Source organism: Ranitomeya variabilis, chromosome 1 (assembly GCF_051348905.1).
Source record: "Ranitomeya variabilis isolate aRanVar5 chromosome 1, aRanVar5.hap1, whole genome shotgun sequence".
Lineage (NCBI taxonomy): Eukaryota > Metazoa > Chordata > Amphibia > Anura > Dendrobatidae > Ranitomeya > Ranitomeya variabilis.
In genome coordinates this window covers 199480995-199503417 of record NC_135232.1, presented here as the reverse complement: position 1 = coordinate 199503417, position 22423 = coordinate 199480995, and the positions used below count along the sequence as shown (strand labels likewise).

General features: G+C 45.9%; 1 protein-coding gene across 3 annotated transcripts; it reads left to right on the top strand.

The window, feature by feature from the left end:
- The first annotated feature begins 2318 nt into the window (after positions 1-2318).
- On the top strand, positions 2319-19636 carry MZT2B (mitotic spindle organizing protein 2B). 3 transcript variants are annotated; one of them, XM_077291707.1, is made up of 4 exons: positions 2540-2854; positions 5380-5525; positions 12407-12598; positions 18420-19636. In XM_077291707.1, the coding sequence occupies exons 1-4, from the start codon at positions 2697-2699 to the stop codon at positions 18575-18577; spliced, it is 654 nt and encodes a 217-aa protein (XP_077147822.1). In that variant the 5' UTR covers positions 2540-2696; the 3' UTR covers positions 18578-19636. The 3 variants fall into 3 exon arrangements, with proteins under 3 accessions (XP_077147840.1, XP_077147822.1, XP_077147831.1); XM_077291716.1 differs by having other exon boundaries at positions 2558-2854; positions 12407-12547; XM_077291725.1 differs by lacking the exon at positions 12407-12598 and having other exon boundaries at positions 2319-2854.
- Positions 19637-22423: the final 2787 nt, after the last annotated feature.

The following is a 22423-nucleotide window of genomic DNA, read 5'->3' as shown; positions in this document are numbered from 1 at the left end:
CACTTTACGGCATCTCTCTTATACCAGGTCCTACGATTTCCTTCCTCACTGAGAATAAACGTCTCCATCTGAATGGGTGCCTATGAAAACCTCTTGTGAGACTACCATTCTCTCTCTGTGGAGGGGTACTGGACCTGCTGTAATTAAAACACCTGTGACTAGGAGGCGGAGTGCTCGGTCAGAAAGCTAACCTTTCTAACCGAGCACTCCGCCTCCTAGTCACAGGTGTTTTAATTACAGCAGGTCCAGTACCCCTCCACAGAGAGAGAATGGTAGTCTCACAAGAGGTTTTCATAGGCACCCATTCAGATGGAGACGTTTATTCTCAGTGAGGAAGGAAATCGTAGGACCTGGTATAAGAGAGATGCCGTAAAGTGGCTACCAGGTACACATAAAATTGGCCTTTTTTATGCGCTAAACGCTCTCATTTTTCATATTTCTAGTGCAGTAATGCAGTTAAATTTTCATGTTTGCATGTTTCGGCGCTGCAGTGTGCTACCTTATTTGCTTGAGTGACCCCAAACACACCTCCAGGCTGTGTAAGGGCTATTTGACCAAGAAGGAGAGTGATGGGGTGCTACGCCAGATAACCTGGCCTCCACAGTCACCAGACCTGAACCCAATCGAGATGGTTTGGGGTGAGCTGGACCGCAAAGTGAAGGTAAAAGGGCCAACAAGTGCTAAGCATCTCTGGGAACTCTTTCAAGATTGTTGGAAGACCATTCCCGGTGACTACCTCTTGAAGCTCATCAAGAGAATGCCAAGAGTGTGCAAAGCAGTCATCAAAGCAAAAGGTGGCTACTTTGAAGAACCTAGAATATAAGACATAATTTCAGTTGTTTCACACTTTTTCGTTAAGTATATAATTCCACATGTGTCAATTCATAGTTTTGATGCCTTCAGTGTGAATGTTCAATTTTCATAGTCATCAAAATACAGAAAAATCTTTAAATGAAAAGGTATGTCCAAACTATTGGTCTGTACTGTATGTGTATGTGTATATATATATATATATATATATATATATATATATATATATATATATACATACACTAGATGGTGGCCCGATTCTAACGCATCGGGTATTCTAGAATATGCATGTCCACGTAGTATATTGCCCAGTCACGTAGTATATTGCCGAGCCATGTAGTATATTGCCCAGCAACGTAGTATATTGCCCAGCGACGTAGTATATTGCTCAGCGCCGTAGTATATTGCCCAGCAACGTATATTGCCCAGCGACGTAGTATATTGATCAGCGCCGTAGTATATTGCCCAGTTACGTAGTATATTGATCAGCGCCGTAGTATTTTGCCCAGTTACGTAGTATATTGCCCAGCGACATAGTATACAGCACAGAGCCACGTAGTATATTGGCCAGTCACGTAGTATACAGCACAGAGCCACGTAGTATATTGCCCAGCCACGTTTGTCACAGGTTAAAAAATAAATATATACTCACCTTTCCGAGCGCCCCTTGTAGTCCAGGGCAGCTTCCGGTCCCAGGGTTGGTCTGAGCGCAGAACCTGTGATGACGTCGCGGTCACATGACCGTGTAGCGATCACATGACCGTGACGTGACGTCAGGTCCTTTCCGCGCAGGCCTTGTGATGACGTCGCGGTCACATGACCGTGACGTCATGGCAGGTCCTTCTGCCATACCATCTTTGCCACCGCAACCTGCAACGGAAGATGGCGGGCAGCGCGAGCGGCTCAGCGGACTACAGAGGGTGAGTATAGCAGGTTTTTTTTAATTTATTTATTATTTTTAACATTACATTTTGTACTATTGATGCCGCATAGGCAGCGTCAATAGTACAAAGTTGGGGACACACAGGGTTAATAGCGGCGGTAACGGAGTGCGTTACCCGCGGCATAACGCAGTCCGTTACCGCCGGCATTAACCCTGTGTGAGCGGTGACAGGAGGGGTGTATGCGGGCGCCGGGCAGTGAGTGCGGGGAGTTAGGAGCGGCCATTTTTTTCCGTACTGTGCGCATCGCTGATTGGTCGCGGCAGCCATGACAGGCAGCTGACCAATCAGCGAACGAATAACCGCGACAGACAGAAGGACAGACGGAAGTACCCTTAGACAATTATATAGTAGATATATATATATTTTTTTCTTTTTTTAAATGCTGTGGGGACCCCTCTATTCTTGATAACCCGGCTTGCTAGAGCTGACAGCTGAGGATTGCACATGGGGGTCGCACACCTCTATAACATCAGTGTTCCCTCCTGAACACCTGCAGGCATCACATCCTCATTGTTCCTTTTCTAACATCATTACATGATTGTTAATTACTAAGAATTCTGGAGCTGTTTCTCCACAGACCTATGGGTGTAACATCCTCCTGTCCTGGAGCTGCAGATTCTGCCACCAGAACACCGGGCCTTATCTCCGCGCTCGGCGCCCAAAGGGAAGTACAACTGACACTGTCCCCTCACGGATTTCCAGCCCCCGGAACGGTGTGTGCTGGACCTTGTTTCCGCACGGTTGTTTTACACTTGCGTACCGAATGTAGTTGTTTTTTCCGCTGTGTTACTAGGTAACCTGTAAGCGCAGTGAGACGGCGGTCACTGGCGGGAAAGCAAAGCAGGGTGCGCTGCTCCAGTCGCAGTGTCCGGTGTGCTGATAACTAGCGGCTCCTCTGATATCAGCTGCTGGGGCAGCAGTAACCGTGAGCGGCCTCCAACAATGGCTGCGCCTCAGCCCGGCCCGGACCCGGCCATGACAGTAAGCGGCTCAGTGCAGAAGTACGTGACAAAGAAGAAGAAGGTGCTGACCGCGGAGGAGGCCGAGCTGTTTGAGCTGGTGCAGGCAGCGGGCATAGTCATGGACCAGGAGGTGTTCAAGTAAGAGCTCGGCCTCAGCCTGGCATTGTACATGGCGGAGGAGCCGTCACTCCTGCACCCGTCACTCACTCATGTCACCTGCGCCTCACAAACCTCCACAGCCGCCCTTGTCTTACCGCCGCTCCTAGCAGTCTGGCCTGCATTACTGCATGGCTACTAAAGGCCTCTTTTACACTAGCGTCGTGCACTGCATCGCTATGCGTCGTTTTGCAGAAAAAAACGCATCCTGCAAAAGTGCTTGCAGGATGCTTTTTTTCTCCATAGACTTTTATTAGCGACGCAGTTCGACGCATTGCCACACGTCGCAACCGTCGTGCAACGGTTGCGTCTGACCATCGCCACCAAAAAACGTTGCTTGTAACGTTTTTTGGTGCGTCGTCTGCAGCATTTCCGACCGCGCATGCGCTGCCGGAACTCCGCCTCCCCGCACCTCACAGTGGGGCAGCGGATGCGTTGGAAAACTGCATCCGCTGCCCCCGTTGTGCGGCACTTTCACAGCTAGCGTCGGTGCGCCGCAACGACGCTAGTGTGAAAGTAGCCTAATCTGTCTCCCCAGAGGTGTAGCTCGGGGTTCAGCTTATGAGGGGGCGAAATGCCTAAGTGGGCCCCTACTTAGGTTACCTTGATTACAACTACGGTGGCGCCCTCTGTTTGTGGCTTCAGGGGAACCTCAGCCAATGAAAGTAAATCGCTATTCAAAGACATCATTGTTCCCCCACAAAAAAACCTAGTATAATGACCCCACAGTAGTCCACAGTATAATGGTCCCTAAACATTGATGAACCCCTCGTTAGTCTGGACACTGTATAATGGCCCACGCGTTACCTCCCACTTTGTATATTTGCGTCAACGCTGTGTAATGGCCTCCACATCTGCGCCCACGCTGTGTAATGGCCCCTACGCTGTGTAATGGCCTCCACATCTGCGCCCACGCTGTGTAATGGCCTCCACCTCTGCGCCCACGCTGTGTAATGGCCTCCACATCTGCGCCCACGCTGTGTAATGGCCTCCACATCTGCGCCCACGCTGTGTAATGGCCTCCACATCTGCGCCCACGCTGTGTAATGGCCTCCACATCTGCGCCCACGCTGTGTAATGGCCTCCACATCTGCGCCCACGCTGTGTAATGGCCTCCACATCTGCGCCCACGCTGTGTAATGGCCCCCACATCTGCGCCCACGCTGTGTAATGGCCCCCACATCTGCGCCCACGCTGTGTAATGGCCCCCACATCTGCGCCCACGCTGTGTAATGGCCCCCACATCTGCGCCCACGCTGTGTAATGGCCCCCACATCTGCGCCCACGCTGTGTAATGGCCCCCACATCTGCGCCCACGCTGTGTAATGGCCCCCACATCTGCGCCCACGCTGTGTAATGGCCCCCACATCTGCGCCCACGCTGTGTAATGGCCCCCACATCTGCGCCCACGCTGTGTAATGGCCCCCACATCTGCGCCCACGCTGTGTAATGGCCCCCACATCTGCGCCCACGCTGTGTAATGGTCCCCTCACTTTGAGAGCTCCCCCACAGTAGTCCCCACACTGTATGAGGGGCCCCCATATTTTATGATGCCCTTCTGCAAAGCATCGGCACATGCACTGTACAACAGAGTCCTGGCATTGCAAAATAATGTCACCTCGCCGGCATATTGTGCATGCTCCGACACTTCTGACACTCGATCACTCTGCCGTTCCGTAGGGTGGAGGTATAAAGCCATCAGCGGCCTACAGAACGGGGAGTGGTAGTGCAGTGATATCGGGGATTTATTGTACTGGGTCTTACTAAACTCTCCATTCTGTCCTGAATGCAGCAGACACGATCATACTCCTCTCCAGACCCTACACCGATGCCACTATGCTGTGCGAGTCATTGCACTGGTTATGTATCTGCTACAGAATACAACATAAACTTATTGCTCTAAACCACAAAGCTCTCCACAGTTCTTCACCACCCTACCTCTCCTTTCCCATCTCTGTCTACCAACCTACCCATGCTGTCTGCTGTCCTAATAATCCAAGACTAACATTGTCCGTAACACAAACTTCCCATTGCTGTCTCCAAAACTTCTCGTGCTGCTTTGGTTCTCTGGAATGCGCTACCTCAAACAATCCTGTTAATCCAATGTCCAAGGTTTTACGTGTGCCCGAAAAACACATCTTTATAGTTGGGCCTATCATGTAACCTCATTAATGTAACTGCTCACTTAATTTTGTACTCCGAATCTGTCCCCACACCATCCATGTAACCACTAGAACTATCTATGAAGACATTGGCAGATATTGACTGGTGACCGGCTCATGCAGTGTTAGTTGAATACCCATATTTATTCCAAAGATGACTGGACACTTTTTACCTCTTGCACCCCTATAAATTGTGAGTACAGCCCTCACTCCTCTAATTGTACACGTATGTGACTGTGTTATGTCTGATAATGTCTGGACGTGTCCCCTCTGAATATGTTGGCGCTATATAAAATTATCAGGCCTACTCTACCAGTGCTCTGAGCTTTTCTCTTGTATTACCAGGATAATTGTGGATTTACTGAAAATGAATGTGGCTCCATTAGCCGTGTATCAAATGCTGAAGTCCATGTGTGCTGGGCACCGGCCTACAGATACTGCTACTGAGGCACATTCCTCACCCGGATTGGCGGCCCATTCAGATACACGAGGTAGGACATGTGGCTTACTTTCTATTGAGATGAGACTTGTCTCGTATGAAGCTGGTGAGACATATCCATGGCTATCCCCTAATATAAAGGACTCATTACCAGACATAGTGATTGGAAAATAACCTTTAGATCCAAATCCTTTTTGTTACCCAAAAGTGTCAACGCCTAATCCACTGAAGCCCAAGTCCCCTGTAAACCAACATAAACTATAAACCAACATAGTCCTCACCTGTCCAATATAAAGATAATCCTCCGATGCCCATGTCCCCTGAAAGAAAAAAATGTATGGGGGTCCACCATAATTTTCATAATCGGAAAAGGGAAAGCCAATGGCTGGTAGCTGATGTTAATATTCTGAGAATGAGACAATATCCATAAAGGTTTCCAGTGTATTAATATCAGCTCACAGCTGTTTGCTTAGCCTATACTGGTTATTAAAGGGGAGACCCCACACAAAAAAATGGTGTAGTGTACACTCTATACTCAATAACAAGCAAAGACTAAACAGCTGCGGGCTGATATTAATAGGCACGGAAATGGCCATGGAGATTGGCCCCCTTCCAGACTAAAAACATCAGCTCTCAGCCACTCCAGAAATGGCGCATTCTTAAGATGCGCCATATCTGGCACTTAGCCTCGCTGTTACCACTTGCCCTGTGGTGGCGGCAAGTGGGGTAATAGGGTTGGGGTTAATGTCAGCTTTGTATTGTCAGCCATAAAGGTTCCCAGGCTATTAATATCAGCTTTTTACTTAGCCTTTACTGGTTTTTATTGGAGGTACCCCCTAAAAATGACATGGGGACCCCCCTATATTTACTAATCTGCAAATGCTAAACAAGACATCTGTGGGCTGATATTAACCCCTTCATGACCCAGCCTATTTTGACCTTAATGGCCTGGCCGTTTTTTGCAATTCTGACCAGTGTCTCTTTATGAGGTAATAACTCAGGAACACTTCAACGGATCCTAGCGGTTCTGAGATTGTTTTTTCATGACATATTGGGCTTCATGTTGGGCTTCATGTGGTAAATTTAGGTCGATAATTTTTTGCGTTTGTGAAAAAAATGGAAATTTGGCTAAAATTTTAAAAATTTCGCAATTTTCAAATTTTTAATTTTTATTCTGTTAAACGAGAGAGTTATGTGACCCAAAATAGTTAATAAATAACATTACCCACATGTCTACTTTACATCAGCACAATTTTGGAAACAAAATTTTTTTTTTTTTGCTAGGAAGTTTTAAGGGTTAAAATTTGACCAGCGATTTCTCATTTTTACAACGAAATTTACAAAACCATTTTTTTTTTAGGGACCACCTCACATTTGAAGTCAGTTTGAGGGGTCTATATGGCTGAAAATGCCCAAAAGAGACACCATTCTAAAAACTGCACCCCTCAAGGTGCTCAAAACCACATTCAAGAAGTTTATTAACCCTTCAAGTGCTTCACAGCAGCAGAAGCAACATGGAAGGAAAAAAATTAACATTTAACTTTTTAGTCACAAAAATGATCTTTTAGCAACAATTTTTTTATTTTCCGAAGGGTAAAAAGAGAAACTGGACCCCAAAAGTTATTGTACAATTTGTCCTGAGTACACCGATACCCCATATGTGGGGGTAAACCACTGTTTGGGCGTACGACAGGCCTCGGAAGGGAAGGAGCACCATTTGACGTTTTCAATGAAAAATTGGCTCCAATCTTTAGCTGACACCATGTCGCGTTTGGAGAGCCCCTGTGTGCCTAAACATTGGAGCTCCCCCACAAGTGACCCCATTTTGGAAACTAGATCCCCCAAAGAGCTTATCTAGATGCATAGTGAGCACTTTGAACCCCCAGGTGCTTCACAGATTGATCCGTAAAAATGAAAAAGTACTTTTTTTTTTTTCATAAAAAAAATTCTTTTAGCCTCAATTTTTTCATTTTCACATGGGCAACAGGATAAAATGGATCCTAAAATGTATTGGGCAATTTCTCCTGAGTACACCGATACCGCACATGTGGGGGTAAACCACTGTTTGGGCACACGGCAGGGCTCGGAAGGGAAGAAGCGCTATTTGACTTTTTGAATGAAAAATTAGCTCCAGTCGTTAGCGGACACCAAGTCGCGTTTGGAGAGCCCCTGTGTGCCTAAACATTGGAGCTCCCCCACATGTGACCCCATTTTGGAAACTAGACCTCCCATGGAACTAATCCAGATATGAGGTGACCACTTTAAACCCTCAAGTGCTTCACAGAAGTTTATAACGCAGAGCCGTGAAAATAACAAATCATTTTTCTTTTCTCAAAAATTATTTTTTTGCCCACAATTTTTTCTTTTCACAAGAGTAACAGGAGAAATTGGATCCCAAAAGTTGTCCAGTTTGTCCTGAGTACGCTGGTACCCCATATGTGGGGGTAAACCACTGTTTGGGTGCACGTCGGGGCTCGGAAGGGTGGGAGCACCATTTGACTTTTTGAACACAAGATTGGCTGGAATCTATGGTGGCGCCATGTTGCGTTTGGAGACCCCTGATGTGCCTAAACAGTGGAAAACCCTCAATTCTAACTCCAACACTAACCCCAACACTAACCCCAACACACCCCTAACCCTAATCCCAACTCTAGCCATAACCCTAATCCCAACCCTAACCACAACCCTAATCTTAACCCTATTTCCAACCCTAGCCCTAATTCCAACCCTAACTCTAATTCCAACCCTAACCCTAAGGCTATGTGCCCACGTTGCGGATTGATGTGAGATTTTTCCGCACCATTTTTGAAAAATCCGCAGGTAAAAGGCACTACGTTTTACCTGCGGATTTACCGTGGATTTCCAGTGTTTTTTGTGCGGATTTCACCTGCGGATTCCTATTGAGGAACAGCTGTAAAACGCTGCGGAATCCGCACAAAGAATTGACATGTTGCGAAAAATACAATGCAGCGTTTCCGCGCTGTATTTTCCGCACCATGGGCACAGCGGATTTGGTTTTCCATAGGTTTACATGGTACTGTAAACGTGATTGAAAACTGCTACGAATCCGCAGCGGCCAATCCGCTGCTGATCCGCAGCCAAATCCGCACCGTGTGCACATAGCCTAATTCTAACCCTAACCCTAGTGGAAAAATAAAAGTAAATATATTTTCTTTATTTTATTATTGTCCCTACCTATGGGGGTGATAAAGGGGGTTTTCATTTACTATTTTTTTTATTTTGATCACTGTGATAGGTTTTATCACAGTGATCAAAATGTACCTGGAACGAATCTGCCGGCTGGCAGATTCGGCGGGTACACTGCGCATGCGCCCGCCATTTTGGAAGATGGTGGCGCCCATGGAAAAGACGGACGGACATCGGGAAGCTCGGTAAGTATGAGGGGGCGGACAGGAGGACGGGGGGGGTGGGGCGAACAGGAGGACGGAGGGGAGCGGAGCACAGTACGGGACAGGACGGAGGACTGGGGAGGAGATCGGTGGCGGGGGCAGATCAGGGTTTCCAGTCATGGCCGATGATATTACAGCATCGGCCATGGCTGGATTGTAATATTTCACCACTTTTCATGGGTGAAATATTACAAATTGCTCTGGCTGTTTCACTGTCAACAGCCAATCAGAGCGATCGTAGCCACGGGGGGGCGAAACCACCCCCCCTGGGCTGAAGTACCACTCCCCTTGTCCCTGCAGATCGGGTGAAATTGGAGTTAACCCTTTCACCTGATCTGCAGGGACGCGATCCCTCCATGATGCCACATAGGTGTCACAGATCGGATTGGCACCGACTTTCATGACGCCTACGTGGCGTCACAGGTCGGGAAGGGGTTAATAGCCTAGGAAAGGGCTATGGATATTGGCCTCCTCCCAGACTAAGAACATCATCCCTCAGCCTCCCCAAAAATGGCTCATTCATTAGATACGCCAATTCTGGCTCTTAGCCTTTGTTCTTTCCACTTGCCCTGGTGCGGTGGCAAGTGGGGTAATAGTTGTGGGGTTGATGTCAGTTGTTTTATGTTCGCTGACATCAATCCCAAGGGGTTAGTAATGGAGAGGCGTCTGTAATTGGAACATCTAATAGTCCTCCTATGAAGCCCGTCCTCAAGCTGGACTTAATTGGAGACCATCAGTTACAGTATACCGTATATACTCGAGTATAAGCCGACCCGAGTATAAGCCGACCCCCCTAATTTTGCCACAAAAAACTGGGAAAACTTATTGACTCGAGTATAAGCCTAGGGTGGAAAATGCAGCAGCTACTGGTGAATTTCAAAAATAAAAATAGATGCTCCATACCGTTCATTATTGCCCCATAGCTGTGCCATATAGTGCTCTGCACCGTTCATTATTGCCCCATAGCTGTGCCATATAGTGCTCTGCACCGTCCTTATTGCCCCATAGCTGTACCATACAAAGCTGTGCCATATAGTGCTCTGCACCGTTCATTATTGCCCCCTAGCTGTGCCATATAGTGCTCTGCACCGTTCATTATTGCCCCCTAGCTGTGCCATATAGTGCTCTGCACCGTTCATTATTGCCCCCTAGCTGTGCCATATAGTGCTCTGCACCGTTCATTATTGCCCCCTAGCTGTGCCATATAGTGCTCTGCACCGTTCATTATTGCCCCATAGCTGTGCCATATAGTGCTCTGCACCGTTCATTATTGCCCCATAGATGTGCCATATAGTGCTCTGCACCGTTCATTATTGCCCCATAGATGTACCATAGAAAGCTGTGTCATTGCTGCTGCTGCAATAAAAAAAAAATGACATACTCACCTCTCTTGCTTGCAGCTCCTCAGCGTCCCGTCCCGGCGTCTCTCTGCACTGACTGATCAGGCAGAGGGCGGCGCGCACACTATATGCGTCATCGCGCCCTCTGACCTGCACAGTCAGTGCAGAGAGACGCCGGGAAGATGGAGCGGCGCCCGGCGTGTGGAACGCGGACAGGTGAATATGTAATACTTACCTGCTCCCGGCGTCCCGCTCCTTCCCCCAGACAGCTGGTCTCCGGTGCCGCAGCCTCTTCCTCTATCAGCGGTCACCGTTACCGCTCATTAGAGAAATGAATATGCGGCTCCACCCCTATGGGAGTGGAGTCCATATTCATTTCTCTAATGAGCGGTCCCACGTGACCGCTGAACAGGGGAAGAGCTGCGGCACCCGGAGACCGTGGGACGGGCAGGGGGAGCGCCAGGAGCCCTGGAAGCAGGTAAGTATGCCTCAGCGCCCTCTCCCCCTCACCCGCCGACCCGACCGCCGACCGTGACTCGAGTATAAGCCGAGAGGGGCACTTTCAGCAAAAAAAATTTGGGCTGAAAATCTCGGCTTATACTCGAGTGTATACGGTATATTGCCATTCAGCAGAACATCAGTATATGGTATGAGCAATCAAGCGATAGCAATTTTCCAAGTCCCATAAAGGAACATAAAAATGTGTGTGTGGGGGGGGGGGGGGAGTACTATAAAACATTAAAAAAAAAAATAGTTTAAATCACCTTTCTCTTCCTCATTTAAAAAATTAACATATTTGGTATCCATGTCCATAAAACTTCTGTGTATACAGTTTTCGTTCGATTAATTCAAATGTATCCCAAAATGCTATCAATTAAAGCTGTATCTTGGTACACAAAAACCACACCCTCACACAGCTCATTAAAGAAAAAAATATATGTGTTTCAGAAAATGATGACACAAACACATCATCAAGTCATTTTTATTGGCCACCTATTTCTACAAAACACTAAAATCTATGCAGAATTGCAGGTTGTTTAATCCCAATTGGAATTTCTTTCCTATTTTTCAATTCACTATATGGTAAAATGAATGATGTCATTCAAAACAGCAAGTCGTCCTTCCAGAAAGGCTCACATATTCCTAAGCATAAAAACAAAAAAGTTATGATACTTAAGAAAAGGGGAGAAAACGCTGAATGTGCAAAAATGAAAAAGACTTAAAACACATCCTTGTTGCAATTAGCACTAAGGACTCATTCAGATGTCTGTGTATTGTCCGCAGGTCTTCTGACCCGAACTTGCCATATGCATATATGGTAATGAAGCTGTTAAGTTCGCCTCGGAACACCCTCGTTCAGTCCGTGTTACAATGGTCCACAGAACATGTTTTGCAGGCCATAAATGCTATATCCCTGCTACACTTATCTGGCAAGGCGACAGCACAGAGCTGTCAGGGTTATACTGTGTCTGCGCATTAATCACATGTACTGCTATTTAAGAGACATCCGCAACAACCTATTCAACGACTAATCTGCTAACATTTCACATAAAGCTAAAACATGAGGATTGCTGCAGGTAGCAGAGCAGACGCTCCTGTATGAAACGTTCCCATGTTCAGCACTCCTCTTATGTGATGTGTGGCAAGATCTGGATCCATTCCGAGACTGTCTTAGAACTCCATTCACTTCTACAGCAATGCTTCACAACCAAAGAATAGTGTGTTGGGTCCGATCTCGGACTACATTGCATGGACTGGCCTTGGGTCTCCTGACCCGAGTGTGATCACCTCATTGAAATACATAAAGCTGTCATGCTCTGGTCTGGAGACCTGCATCCAGTCCGTGCATTAGCTGTCCATAATTGGACTGATTTGCACGGACGTCTGTATGAGACCTAATTTTGTTGGGATATTTATGTGTATGTATTTATATTGTATGCGTCTGTGTATGTCAGCCATTGCCAGCTTCTAGATATGTTTTTTACTTGTCTAGCTTAAAAATATTGCATGGTGTTTTGTTTCCTACTTTTAAATATATGTTGCTTCCTTTGGCATGAAAAAAAGGTTTGTATTGTATTTCCTCAGATGACTAACATGTCTGCAGGTGATAATATTGCTCTTAACCAGTGTTTCTGAAATCTACCATGTTGCTTCTTTTTTTGATGTTTGTCTCTTCATATTAGAGCTTCAATTTCTCACAGCCAAGGACAGTAAAATTCCTGCTCCGCACTCCTTTTCTTCTTCTTATCTTCGGGCACCAAGAATTAAAGGCGCTAAGATTGTGGTCTACAGCACGGTTGATGCTTGTTCATCTATTTCTCAAGGTCCCCCTGGTTCCTTCCAGCTTTCTTGCTGCCTGTTCTCACCATTCGCAGGTTGCCTATATTAGTATATTCTACTTGGGTGACTCTGGGGAACATTTATGTAAGCTGCCGCACAATAAGACGGTGCTAAAATTGACTTCTATCATATTGACCTTATGTTCAGGACCTTATCTGTGCAAGGGTTTTTATAAAATTCCCCAGTAGTCCACTCTCACACTAGGAACTGGTTATATTGATGTGTTTTGGTTTGGGAATTAAATTATTTCATGATTTCATTATTTCAATTTACAAGCACAACTCATAGACATTTTCAAAGTTCTAGTTCCTATTGTGATCTGACAGCTGCAGGTAGGGCTTATACTGTGGATGGTGCCCTTGCCTTGCTATGTACATTCACCCATCTGCAGTGTTAATTCTCTCGGACTTTAATCATACTGAATATTTCTTTTTAATATTGATAAGTGAACAGGTTACATACTACAATAAAAAAAGAACCTGATTAATCCCCGCTGCTTATATGGCTTTTGTGAAGGTGTTCATGGTGGACTTATCAGAAGTTTTTCACCTAAAAAATAGAGGCTTGGTTAGGTTGGTATTACCAATCAATGTATCCGCATGCCTGTGGGTTACTCGCAAAACTGTAATTACAGGTTCTCCTTAATATAATATAAGACGGAAAAAATCTACATCTTATAGCAAGACACTCTTAAGAAGAGATGCGAATGCCCTCTAGTAGGGCTGGGCCATTAACAAATTATTTGATTTATTCTCTGAGGTCGGTGGCATGAGTAAAGTGCACGAAGCTGCTGCAGACATGACAAGCTTGCAAGTGGGCAATCTGTCAGGAGATGTAGATAGATTGTGTGCTTGGGTGGTAATATGCTGTGCTGACTGCAGATGTGCTGCCTCCTAGGGTAATAGCTTAACCCCTAACTCTGACAGCTGCTTAAAGGAAAGCTATTATCAGAAAATAGTTTTTTTTTTCCTTTTCTGTATCACAATTTGTATTAAAAATATAAATTTAGCAGTTTTCACACTGACCACTGGAGCTTATCTAGTCTTTAACTTCCTCTTGTTTCAAGAAACAACACATGTACATAGCCACAATAGTCGGACCCCTTTCTTATATTTTTTATTTAAGCATCCAATGAGCCTGTGCAAAGGTCATTGTGATTGGGGGGCTTTACGATATTAAAATTGTTATTACTAATTAGCCATTTGTGAAGAAGTAAAAGTGTAGGAAAAATAGAAGAATCGGAATTTTGGGTACAGACTCCCTAGTGCTGATAACTGTTTGCAGTAGATATGGTACAGAGCTGTAATGATAGCTTCCCATCCTATTGCTATAGATCTGACAAAGCCAAACTGCAGGCCGTGGGACAGATCTGGCCCTAGGCTGGTCCTGTCTAGACAGCTAGAAGCCTGAAACAGTGAACTGGGGGAGCACTGAGGTACACCCCAATCTCTGGCTCTTGCATCATCAAAATGTGTACTGTCAAATACCGGGGGGTCGTCACCTCCCTCTTCCATCATTCAGCCTGTGTGTTGTGTGTCTGAAGCCCCCGTCTCACTAAGCGAGATTGCTGCTGAGTCACAGGTTTTGTGACGCAACAGCGACCTCAGTAGCAATCTCGCTTAGTGAGACGTAGCAGCGACCAGGCCCCTGCTGTGAGATCGCTGGTCGTGTCGGAATGGCCTGGACCTTTTTTTGATCGTTGAGGTCCCGCTGGGTAGCACACATCGCTGTGTTTGACACCTTACCAACGACCTCGTTGACGACTCAGACACTGAATCGTCATAATAGCTCCCATGTGACATCGTTGTACAGGTCGCTACAGGTCGCTGGTGAGATGTCAAACAGTGAGATCGCAGCTGCGATCGTTGGAAGATCTCACTGTTTGACATCTCACCAGCGACCACATAGCGACGCAGCAACGATCCCTGACAGGTCGTATCGTTGTCGGGATCGCTTTAGCGTCGCTAAGTGAGACGGGGCCTTAAGTCTCCGCATAGCAGGCTGGCTGATAATCAATAGAACACACCTGTTGTGTGAAGCCTCAGTCTGACCAGAGCAGTGGTCTTGGTGGGTATGAGAGAAAATACGAGAGTATTGGGGACCCTAATACTGTGCAGAGTATAGAGAAAGCTATGGGGGCCATTATACTGGGGGTGCGGGGAAAGAGCTGTTTGAATCATAGTACCACGTGGGGGGAAAAGAGCGCTTCGGAGGCCATCATACCCTCATACTGTGGATGGGTAGGGGCTTATGGGGGTATCATACTGTGATAAGGGAAAGTGGGCCCCATGTTGTGTGTGGCCATCATAATATCTGTGGATGCTGTGGTGGCCATGATGCGGTGAGGGCATCATACTGTAAGTGTGGGAGGGTTGTGTTGGTTATCATCAAACCCCTAATATTACTCAAACTCTCCTCATACCACTCATGTCTCTTCTGGTCATCTGAACTGCTCTCCTCCAATGTCTAGGCCTCATATTGTCACTTGGGAAGCAACTCTCATCAGTGTCGTGCTCCACGCTGATGCATGCGAGTTATATTTATTTATTTTACTCACTTACATAGCGCCATAGATTCCACATTGCTTTACAGTCTTTATCATCACTGTCCCCATTAGGGCTTACAGTCTAAGTTCCCTATCAGTATGTCTTTTCAGGTTGGGAGGAAACCCACGCAAACTCGGCAAGAACACACAAACTCTTTGCAGACGTTGTCCTTGTGAGATTTGAACCCAAGACTCCAGCACTGCAAGGCTGCATTGCTAACCACTGAGCCACCGTGCTGCCCTGTGCAATTCAAGTGTGTCGCAACTCGGCACATGGTCTATTCGCAAGCAGAAGTGCCTGCCATAAGATCATGTGGGGACAAAGAGCCCGTAGGAGGATATGGGTGTGGAGTAGTGATGAGCGAATATACTCGCTACTCGAGATTTCTCGAGCATGCTCGGGGGTCCTCCAAGTATTTTTTAGTGCTCAGAGATTTCGTTTTTCTTGCCGCAGCTGAATGATTACATCTGTTAGCCAGCATAAGTACATGTGGGGATTCCCTAGCAACCAGGCAACCCCCACATGTACTTAGGCTGGCTAACAGATGTAAATCATTCAGCTGCGGCAATAAAAACGAAATCTCTGAGCACTAAAAAGTACTCGGAGGACACCCGAGCATGCTCGGGAAATCTCGAGTAGCGAGTATATTCGCTCATCGCTAGTGTGGAGTGGTGGGATGTGTACTTAGAAGGCCCAGGGGAGTATTTAGTTATTTATTGTTAAAAAAAAAAGCCAAAAACCTCCAAATCTAGCAAAATGGCATCTGCCCTCCATTTTGTTTGATTCGTGCAAAGTAGATCTCTCAAAATGTGTATTGACTTGAATTACAAATTTTTTGTTAAGTGAATTTGCTTGGTTTACAATCAATTTGCTTATCTGTAGAAGTAATGTTTATAGGACAGAGGCTGAAATATCTGGTTCCAGCTTCTATTACTCTATTAATATCCTGTTCCGTGCCTAATATGTAATAACTATTGCCAATATATTAAATGAATTATGAGCTATTTTGATAAAAAGTACAACCCTTGTTCCAAAAATAAGTTCAGGTGCAGTGTAAAATGAAAAGAAAAGAATGCAATGATTTGGAAATCTCTTATAGCCATATTTACTTCACATCAAAACAGAACACAGAGCAGAAGTTAGAATTTAGACATATTTCCAGTTTATTAAAAAAAACAATCCGAATTTAGATATTGATGGCAGCAACACATCTGAAAAAAAATTGGGAATCATGAGAACCACGACGCCGTGTCCTGCACCTTTAAGAGGAGCGGGATCATCCAGTTGCTCAGCGCACAGTTCAAAACCCTGCATCTCTGGTAGTATGGGATGGCATTGGTGCCTGTGGCATGGGCAGCTTACACAGCTTGAAAGGCATTATTTTCTGCTGTGGAGCTTTTCATTATGATATACAGTACATATGTGCCCCTAAGCTCCATTTTCTTGAAATTCATTGTCATCCTGTTTATTGCAATGGTTGCTTGTATACATGTCCCATTTGCTTTCATTAGCATTAGTGCTTGTTTCTGGGGGCTGCCGCTTGCTGCTTGGTATTTCCTGGGTCGTCTTCTGGGCTTACTGTACAGACGCCGGTCTTGGATTTCTCTGTTTTGCTAATGTTCCTTTATATTTTACCAACTATTTACAAAGTTCCTTAGATTCCATCTCCATGGGAAGTATGAGAGCTTTAATACAGCATACAAACGGTTAATTCATACTGTTTATTTTAATGGTTTAAAACAATGTGCATTTGTACCAATTTACAATTTTATATTTATGTATTTATGAGAACCTGCACACAATATACACAAATAAGGAGAAAACCTTTCATAGGAGCAACAAACAACTCTTAAGTTACTTCTGTGTGCACCTGGAGTGGGAGACTATTCCGATGTGCGCTCCTTTGGGGGACTAGCGAGTGCTCCTTCAGGGGGAGCTGCTGGATGCCTGCGTGGGCGCCTTCAGGGGGAACAGCTGGATGCAAGCTTGCCTCTTCAAGGGGGCCAATAGATGTCTGCGTGCGTGCTCCTTGCGGGGGGGGGGGGGGGGGGGGGTACTGGATGCCTGTGTGCCTCCTCTTCAGGGAAGGGGTGATGGATGCCTGTGTGCGTGCCCCTTCGGGGAAGGGGAAGGTGGATGCCTGTGTGCGTGCTCCTTCTTTGGGGGGGGGGGGCACTGGATGCCTGCGTGCGTGCTCCTTTGTTGTGGGGAAGGGGCACAGGATGCCTGTGTCCGTGCCTCTTCGGGGACGGGGACGATGGATACGTGCATGCTCCGTCAGGGTAAAGGGCACTGGATGCCTGTGTGGGCGTGCTGCTTTGTTGGGGGGGAGGGGGCACTGGATGCCTGTGTGCTTGCCTCTTCGGGGAAGGGGACGATGGATGCCTGTACGCGTGCTCCGTCAGGGGGAGGGGCGCTGGATGCCTGCGTGCTCCTTTGGGGGGAGGGGCACTGGAAACCTGCGTGCGTGCTCCTTCGTTTTCGGGGGAGGGGCAATGGATGCCTGCGTGTGTGCTCCTTCGTTGGGGGGGAGGGGCACAGGATACCTGCATGCGTGCTCCTTCGTTGGAGGAAGGGGCACTGGATTCCTGTGTGCGTGCTCCTTCGTTTGGGGGGGGGGGGAAGGACTGGACGCCTGCGTGTGTGCTCCTTTGTTGGGGAAGGGGGGCAGTGGATGCCTGCGTGCTCTGTCAGGGGGAGCCACTGGATGCCTGCCTGCGTGCTCCTTCAGTAGGAGCCGCTGCATGTCTGTAGCTCAGTAATAAGCCTCTCTGCTTCAGCAGTGCCATAACATAAAATTGTAGACTGAGGACCCTCAATTCCTACAGTCAAAAGGCAGAGGGAAATAGAATCTTTTCTGTTCTATTCTCATCTAGTGAGTGTTTGTGCAACCAGTGCAATATACAATAAAAGAATAGCTTTTCCGCATAACAGTGAATATCCACATGATTAAATTTCAGTTTTTAATAATTATTTTTGGATGTTTTGGTTCCATCTTTTAGATGCTAATTCTTGGAACTTTTTTAGGCTATTCATGTAAACGGCGTACATGATTTTATGACTCCTAGATACAGATTCTTCAGAAATTTTGTGGAGTATGCCTGTGACTACAAAGAATACTTTGGTTTTACAAATGCACATGAAGCAAATTGTTTTCTGCATGGAGAACTGAGGTGGTGGATAATTTTCTGTTTATCTTTTCATCTTTTTGAAGGAACATTACCAATTCCTATTCCTAATAAGAACATCAAACACTTCTTTTTTTTTTTTTTTTTTAATTATTATTTACACCTCTTTATTTTCTCTATAGGAAGAAATAAATTGAATCCCCCAATAACATCCAGTCACGTCACAGCTGAGCGAAGCAGTCGGGAAGGTTCAAGTCAACGAGTGCCACGCCAGTCCAGTGCTAGTCGTATGCAGAAGAGCAGCAGCTCCGGGAAAAGCAGTGGCGGAAGCAGCACGTAATGGATCTCATGCAGCACTGCAGTCCTAATACAATTTCATTTACAATGCTAGGACTGCACTAAGTGATGTTTTGTTTCATTTCATTGCAATGATATGTTGCATGCACCATTTAGATGTCCGGCCGCTGAGCTTGTACTTCACTGTTTTGATTTATTTGGCTGAGCGCAAATGACAGGTGTAATAGCAGATGTACTTTATACTTTTAAGAAACAAGGAGACTGAAGGGAAAAGAGTTAAGTTTGACTCAGAAGCAGCTAGATCAGTCCTTGCTGATGACATCGTTATAATGTATTGACTTATGCTTCCTCCCCTTGCCAGAAACTGTACATGCGCTGCCATCAGCTACAACACCACTACATGGTCAGGCACAGCTAGTTACACAGGCTACATCAGGGGCATCTTTATAAGCTTAAACACCAACATTTTATCGCATCCAATTTATCGCATCCAATTGTTGATTCGGTTTATTTTCCCTGTACCTTTGTTCATGAGGCAACCCCTTTAAGTGACTAATACCAAGGCTTAGGCTCTGATCACACATAAGAGACTCCATCACAAGCTCTGTCATTTTCACCAGAAAAGCCCTCTTTTCTTTTTTCCCTTTTTTCTTTTTGATAATTGATGCCATATTTTAAAGAATTACTTGTCAACAGGATGTCATTTTTGTTGAATTTAACAGACCATGATGGATTAGCAGCTATTTTGGATGCAAACATTTCAGCATATTTTATATATATATATATATATCTCTCTCGTTCCCATGTATCAGGTATGGACCTGCTGATATGCACAGTAAATTCCTGGTATCGCTGAAAAGTTCTATTTCATTTGTCCTTTTCACTGTCGAACTACTTGTTCAGTGTGGAAACTGTTTAAAATTTATTCTTTAGATCTCAATAATTACCTATATATGTATGGCAGAAACATAAAACATGATATGTTGTTTTTATTTAATTTTGTTTGAACAGGAGTATTCATGTATGATCCAAACAGGAAAAGCATTATGTGGTATTGGAAGAAGGTTCATTGTCATAGCTCTATTAAAAGCTGTATGTTGTATCAACTTTAGATTTCCTTTTCAAATGTAAAACCAAACAAATAATTTTTCTGCAGTCACCCTCCAGGACATCACCACGGGTTACTCCCCACCCTAAGGCCTCTTTCCCACTTCTGTTAGGAGTCTGACGTCGTAATGCGTCGGCGAGACGTACCGACGGATGTTAGAAAATATTGGTAACGTATGCAACGTTTGCAGTATATCGACGGAGGCGTCTCCAGAATTTGCATAGTGGAGATGTAGGATTTTCTAGTCGAGAGAGAGAGAGAGACACACACTTTTGTAAAAACTGCATCCGTCCTGGATTCACAGTGTGCGCAGGATCCAGTGTCTATAGGCTCCCATTCTGTGGAACGACGTATGCCGCAGGAGGCGTCGGGGAACGTTTTTCCACAGCAGACAAAAAAACGTTTCATGGAACGTTTGTTGGAAAAGACGGCCCGTCAAATTCCGCAGGATCCAGTGCACGACGGACGAAACGTGTGACCATCCGTCGCGATACGTCGCTAATACAAGTCTATGAGAAAATGCAGGATCCTGCAAATTATTTTGCAGGATCCTGTTTTCTCAAAAAACGACGTATCTCAACGGGACGACAAATACGGAAGTGTGAAAGAGGCCTACTAGGGACAGGAAACACAAATAGCCCACTTCACTTTCTCTCTCCAGTGTTTTCCTGTCCCTATGGGACATGAGGAAGTCATCCAGTGGTGCCTTGTGGCTGGCAACAGACACTGTCCTACATACCTTTTAGGTTGGGCAGCTGAGGACGATCGGTCTGGCTTTCCCCTCTGGTAGCTGCTCCTATCTCTTTTGGGACACAGGAACTCGCCATTCTTCCTGCGCCTATGGGTAAAGCAGAATGGTTATGTGCCGGTGGCCTCCTGGAACTTTCTGGCTGTCCTCCTCCCTTCTCTGTAATCCAGTGTGCGTATACCAGAAGTGACTTCGAAGCTGTTGCAGGTCCTTCAGCATAAGTCTCGGTTGCATTCCATGGTGGAACGCACTGCTGAATATGGCACGCACATTGATTTTTGCAGGTATATGGGAGCTTTACTATTGTCTGCAAGAAATTTCCCCTTTCTTGCGCCTATCAGACAATGGGGAGGAGAATCATCCAATTGGATGCTGTGTTGAGGTCCCAGCACATGGTCACAAGGAGCCTGGACTGAAGACGCCATAAGGTAGGACCTTTCCTATGATGGAGAGTGGTTGATCTTGCTCTGCATTTGCAGAAGCCAGCGCTAACCTGAACCCAGTAACTACCTGGTATGGGTAGATCTCTTTATCATTGGAGCAGGATTTTTCAATATACTTACATGGCTCCTTTCTCTTTTTTTTTTTTTTTTTTTTTTAAGGGAGACAAAGATGTTACTCCAAAAAGTAAAGGCAATATGTCACCCTGCAAGTGTGGTATCTATGGCAATGTTGCTATTTTGTCATAAAAAAATAGCCTGTGTCAAAGTTGCACAGATAAAATTGTGAAAGAGGAACAGCTCTCCTTGATGAAAGGACCAAGAGGATTGGTCCACTAGGAGGTTGTCATTCATAGCCTTATTCTCCCAAACATTTACTTTGACCCAATTAAGGGCCAAAAAGAGGAAAATGTGCATGGAGGCGCAATCAGATTCAGAGGCGCAAGAAGGTCAGAGATCCTTCACTGGCGAGTGGTGGCAAGATGGCGAGTTAACCGCAGGCACAGACCCGACCCAGGGAGATATTTCTGGTCAGAGGACATAGAGGAACTTCTCACAGCAATGAGAACCACTGTGGATGTGGAAGAGGAGGAAATTACACAGACGGTCCATGATGAGAATTTTGGGGGTTGTAAGACAAAAAAGGAGAATGTAAAGAATTAAGAAAAAAAAGGTCAGCTCACCCCTTAGATGTCTAGGAACCAGAGCGCGGAAAGTCTGTGGTGCAGCAGGATTAGTAATCGATCAGAGAGGTAATCCAGCTCTTTGTTCCTTAAGAGCCATTATTTATAATAATAATCTTTATTTCTATAGCGCCAACGTATTCCGCTTCGCTTCACAGTTTAACAGTTTCAAACACAACAGTCATAAGTAACAATACAATAATTAAAGCAAAATAAGACGACCCTGCTCGTGAGAGCTTACAATCTACAATGAGGTGGGGGAGATACAGGTGTGTATTTACAATGATGTATTTACAATGATGGTCCAGCCATCTTCAGGGAGTGGGGGATAGATGGAAGTAGTGAATGGGCTACACACAAACATAAAATGACTTTGATTGGCGCAGCACGGGAGAAGTCTTGGAGCCGGGAGTGGGAGGTACGGATTAGTGCAGAGGTTAGTCATTTGCAGAGTGCAGAGGTCGGTTAGGCCGATAGAAATGAGGGAGGAGATGTAAGGGGGTGCTGCACTGTGAAGAGCTTTGTGGGTGAGAACAAGTACTTTGAATTGGATTCTATAATGAATGGGCAGCCAGTGTAACGACTGGCGAAGAGCGGACATGTCCGAGTAACGATTAGCTAGATAGACAACCCTGGCTGCTGCATTAAGGATAGACTGGAGAGGGGAAAGTCGAGTAAGGGGGAGGCCAATTAATAGAGCGTTGCAGTAGTCCAGGTGGGAGTGGATCAGGGCGACAGTGAGGGTTTTTGTTTCCATTGTGAGACAAGGGCGGATTCTAGAGATGTTCTTTAGGTGTAAGCGGCACGAGTGGGCAAGAGATTGTATATGGGATGTGAAGAAGAGATAGGAGTCAAACGTAACACCCAGACAGCGCGCCTGCTGCCGGGGTGTTAATATGATGCCACCCAC